Source organism: Coregonus lavaretus, assembly GCF_964263955.1.
Source record: "Coregonus lavaretus genome assembly, contig: HAP1_SCAFFOLD_3545, whole genome shotgun sequence".
In the NCBI taxonomy this organism is placed as follows: Eukaryota; Metazoa; Chordata; class Actinopteri; order Salmoniformes; family Salmonidae; genus Coregonus; species Coregonus lavaretus.
In genome coordinates, this window is record NW_028162838.1 from 7013 (window position 1) to 11869 (window position 4857).

The window sequence follows — 4857 nt, forward strand, 5'->3', positions numbered from 1 at the left end:
TCAGCGTGTGTTTGTTCAGTGTGTGTGTGTCTAGTGTGTGTGTTCAGTGTGGGTGTGTTCAGTGTGTGTGTGTCTCCGGTGTGTCTGTTTGTGTGTGTCCAGTGTGTATGTGTGTGTGTCGTGTGTGTGTGTGTGTCCAGTGTGTGTGTGTGTGTGTGTGTTTACAGTGTATGTGTGTATTTGTCCTGCGTGTGTGTGTCCTGTGTGTGTGTGTGTCCAGTGTGTGTGCGTGTGTCCAGTGTGTGTGTTTGTCCAGTGTGTGTGTGTGTGTGTGTATGTGTGTGTGTGTGTCTAGTGTTTGTGTGTCCAGTGTGTGTGTTTGTCCAGTGTGTGTGTGTGTGTGTGCAGTGTTTGTGTGTGTGTGTCCAGTGTGTGTGTCCAGTGTGTTTGTGTGTGTATCCAGTTTGTGTGTTTCCAGTGTGTGTGTATTTGTGTCTACTGTGTTAAAGTTACTGAGGAATCCCAAACCCTAAACCCTGGATAGAGGGGCTCAGTGAATGTGGAGTGGAATGTGTTCAGGTGGGTCAGTGTGTCAGAGGAGACTCTGTAGAAGGACAGAGTGCCGGCTGGCCAGTCCAGATACACTCCTACTCTGTGGGAGCTGGAGGAGGGGACGTCTATGGGAGTGGACTTATTATTGTGACAGGCAGAGTAACGGTTGTCAGAGCAGAACAGACTCCAGGACTTGTCATTGCGTCCAATCCTACAGTCATCACCCCCTCCTCTCCTGCTGATTCCTTTATATGTCACTCCTATAACAGCCCCTCTCCCACTCCACTCTACCTCCCAGTAACAGCGCCCAGTCAGACCCTCTCTACACAGCACCTGTCCACAGTCCTCAAATCTCTCTGGGTGATCAGGATACGGCTGCTTCTCTCTCCTCCATGTCACCTTTCTGTTCTCCTCAGACAGAGAGAGGAATCTGTTTACTGTGTTTGGGTCCAGTGTGAGATCACAGACATCTGATGGATGAAACCAGACACAATATTAGAAATCATCATCATTCACATTAGAATGTTAACTCACTTTTCACTAGTTCTTTAATGTAGATGTTTCTAGGTATCAAAAGGAGAAGTTAAGGTAACTTGAGACTTGTTGAATGATCATATGTTATACTGTATGGTAATATAAAACACACTTATTCCCATTAATTACACACACACACATACACACATCCTGAACAAACACACACATCCTGAACACACACACACACACACACTGGACACACACACACATCCTGAACACACACACACACACACACACACACAACCTGAACAAACACACAAACACACACACATCCTGAACACACACACACACACACACATCCTGAACACACACACACACACACTGGACACACACCCACACACACACACACACACATTTCTAAAGTAACACAAACACACCACACACATAGACACACACATTGTCAAAGCAACTCTTTGTAAACTTTGGTGTCCCTGATTTCTGCTTCTGTAGAACTACAACTGATATTTAATATGACCAAGTAAGTAATGATGGTGGTCTTTGACTTTGACTTCACTTGAATTAAGACTTATTCTTAGTCATATTCTTCACAGCAGTCAACACTCACATTTTCTAAGTCCAGGTCTCATTGTGTTCTCTCCAACATGTTCCACACTGTAGCGGTAAGCAGAAGAACAGACAGTCATTGAGGGATACACATGAACTCACACACACACACACACACACACACACACACACACACACACACACACACACACACACACACACACACACAGTCAGCATATAACTTTGTCCAAGTGTGTGTGTGTGTGTGTGTGTTTTTTGTGTGTGTGTGTGTGTGTGTCCAGTGTTTGTGTCCTGTGTGTGTCCTATTTGTGTATGTGTCCTTTTTGTGTGTGTATTTGTCCAGTGTGTGTGTGTGTGTGTACAGTGTGAGTGTGCGTTTGTCCAGTGTGTGTGTGTCCAGTGTATGTGTGTGTGTGTCCAGTGTGTGTGTGTGTCCAGTGTGTGTGTGTCCAGTGTATGTGTGTGTGTGTCCAGTGTGAGTGTGTGTGTGTCCAGTGTGTGTGTGGGTTTGTGTCCAGTGTGTGTGTGTTTGTCCAGTGTGTGTGTGTGTGTCCAGCGTGTGTGTGTTTGTCCAGTATGTGTGTGTGTCTAGTGTGTGTATGTATGGATCCAGTGTGTGTGTGTATGTGTGTGTGTGTGTGCGTCCTGTGTGAGTATGTGTGTTTCCTTTTTGTGTGTGTGTGTGTCCAGTCTGTGTCTGTGTGTGTGTGTTTGTCCAGTGTGTTTGTTGGTGTGTGTATGTGTGCGTGTGTGTGTGTCCAGCGTGTGTGAGTGTGTGTGTCCAGCATGTGTGTGTGTGTCCAGTGTGTTTTTTTTTGTCCAGTGTGAATGAATGAGTGTGGATCCAGTGTGTTAGTGTGTGTTGGTCCAGTTTGTGTGTGTGTCCATTTGTGTGTATGTGTGTCCAGTGTGTGTTTGTGTGTGTCCAGTGTGAGTGTGTGTGTGTGTCCAGTGTGTGTGTGTGTTTCCAGTGTGTGTGTGTGTGTGTGTGTTCAGTGTGTGTTTGTGTGTGTGTGTGTGTGTCCAGTGTGTGTGTGTGTGTGTGTGTGTGTGTGTGTGTGTGTGTCCAGTGTGTGTGTGTGTGTGTCTCCAGTGTGAGTGTGTGTGTGATCCAGTGTGTGTGTGTGTTTTTTTTGTCCAGTGTGTGTTTCCAGTGTGTGTGTTTCCAGTGTGTGTGTGTGTTTCTCCAGTGTGTGTGTGTGTCCAATGTGTGTGTGTTTTCAGTGTGTGTGTGTCCAGTGTGTGTGTGTGTCCAGTGTGTGTGTGTCCAGTGTGTGTGTGTGTGTGTGTGTGTGTGTGTGTTTGTCCAGTGTTTGTGTGTGTGTGTGTGTGTCCAGTTTTTGTGTGTGTGTGTGTGTGTCCAGTGTATGTCCAGTGTGTGTGTGTGTGTTTGTGTGTGTGTGTGTGTGTGTCCAGTGTGAGTGTGTTTCCAGTGTGTGTTTGTGTGTGTGAGTGTGTTTGTCCAGTGTGTGTATGTGTCCCGTGTGTGTGTGTGTGTGTCCAGTGTGTGTGTGTGCGTGTGTCCAGTGTGTGTGTGTTTGTGTGTGTGTGTGTGTGTGTGTGTGTGTGTGTGTGTGTGTGTGTGTGTGTGTGTGTGTGTGTGTGTGTCCGGCGTGTGTGTGTGTGTGTCCATTGTTTGTGTGTGTGTGTCCAGTTTGAGTGTGTGTGTGTGTTTCCAGTGTGAGTGTGTGTGTGTGTTTGTGTCCAGTGTGAATGTATGTGTATGTGTCCGTGTGAGTGTGTGTGTGTGTCCAGTGTGTGTGTGTCTGTGTCCTTTGTTTGTATGTGTCCAGTGTGTGTGTGTCCAGTTTGTGTCCAGTGTGTGTGTGTGTCCAGTGTGTGTGTTCAGTGTGTGTGTCCAGTGTGTGTGTGTGTAAGTGCCCAGTGTGTGTGTCCAGTGTGTGTGTGTTTCCAGTATGTGTGTGTGTGTCCAGTGTGTGTGTGTGTGTGTGTGTGTGTGTGTGTCCAGTGTGAGTGTGTGTGTGTGTGTGTCCGTGTGAGTGTGTGTGTGTGTGTGTCCGTGTGAGTGTGTGTGTGTGTGTGTCCGTGTGACCAGTCTGTGTATGTCCAGTGTGCACACATACACACTGGACACACACACACACACACACACACACACACACACACACACAGGACACACACACACACACACGGTCATCATATAACTTAGTCCAAGTGGTGGTCAGAATGTTTGTCTTAACTAGCCTGATAACTCCAACATGTCTGATATGAACATTGACATAAACCCTCTACATACTTGAGTTTCTCCAGTCTGCAGTGTGGATCCTCCAGTCCAGCAGAGAGCAGTCTGACTCCTGAGTCTCCTGGGTGATTGTAGCTCAGGTCCAGCTCTCTCAGGTGTGAGGGGTTTGACTTCAGAGCTGAGACCAGAGAAGCACAGCCTTCCTCTGTGACTAGACAGCGTGACAGCCTGCAAAGAGTCAAATCATATTAAAACCACACTGCTATTCTTTGGTGGTGAAAATAGTGGCAGTATATTTTTTCAACATATTCAGATATATCAGTGTCCTGAAACCTGCCTAATCTATTCATAAATTAATGAATGTTTCATTATTAGAATTGATCATAATATTGCTTGTAGAGAGAAACATATATAGTACGAATATTTCAGTAACTGACCAGAGCCGTTTAAAAAGCAGTATCAGTCAAAAGACAGACAGTGAGGTATCAGATTTAGATTGTATTGAGTATACAGTCCACACCATATCAATTTTGACAGTGAAGCTAACATTTTAAATGTGGCTCTATGCTACAGCATTTTGGATTTGAGATCAAATGTTTCATATGAGGTGACAGTATATAATATCACCTTTAATTAGAGGGTATTTTCATACAAGTCTGTTTCACCATTTAGAAAAATAAAAGCCCTTTATGTATCTACTAACCGTTTTTCAAGATGTCATAAGTATTCTGACCAATTAACTTGTAGTGTATTAAAGTAGTCAAAAGTTGAGTATTTGGTCCCATATTCTTTGAATGCAATATCTACATCAAGCCTGTGACTGCCATGATTAAGAAAAATCATGAATGAATAATTAATAATAATGAGTGAGAAAGTTACAAAGGCTACAACAAAACATGCTAACCTCTCGCCATTAACATCAAATAAAAGGTGACATTGTATACTGTTGCCTAATATGAAACATTCTATCTCAAATCCAAAATGCTGGAGCATAGCACCAAATTTAAAACTGTAAACTTCATTGTCCAAACACATATGGTGTGGACTATGTGTGCCTGGTAAACACATGTGGATCTGGTGAACAGTTATCACTTGTTGACCAA

The 4857-nt window shown here is 44.5% G+C and overlaps 1 protein-coding gene across 1 annotated transcript; it reads right to left on the reverse strand.

Annotated features, from left to right (window-relative positions):
- Positions 1 to 285: 285 nt before the first annotated feature.
- Positions 286 to 1613, reverse strand: LOC311118788 (stonustoxin subunit beta-like; the record flags this gene model as incomplete). The annotated part of the gene is made up of 2 exons (XM_084193569.1): positions 286 to 962; positions 1592 to 1613. The coding sequence occupies 2 exons, from the start codon at positions 1611 to 1613 to the stop codon at positions 436 to 438; spliced, it is 549 nt and encodes a 182-aa protein (XP_084049695.1). The 3' UTR covers positions 286 to 435.
- Positions 1614 to 4857: the final 3244 nt, after the last annotated feature.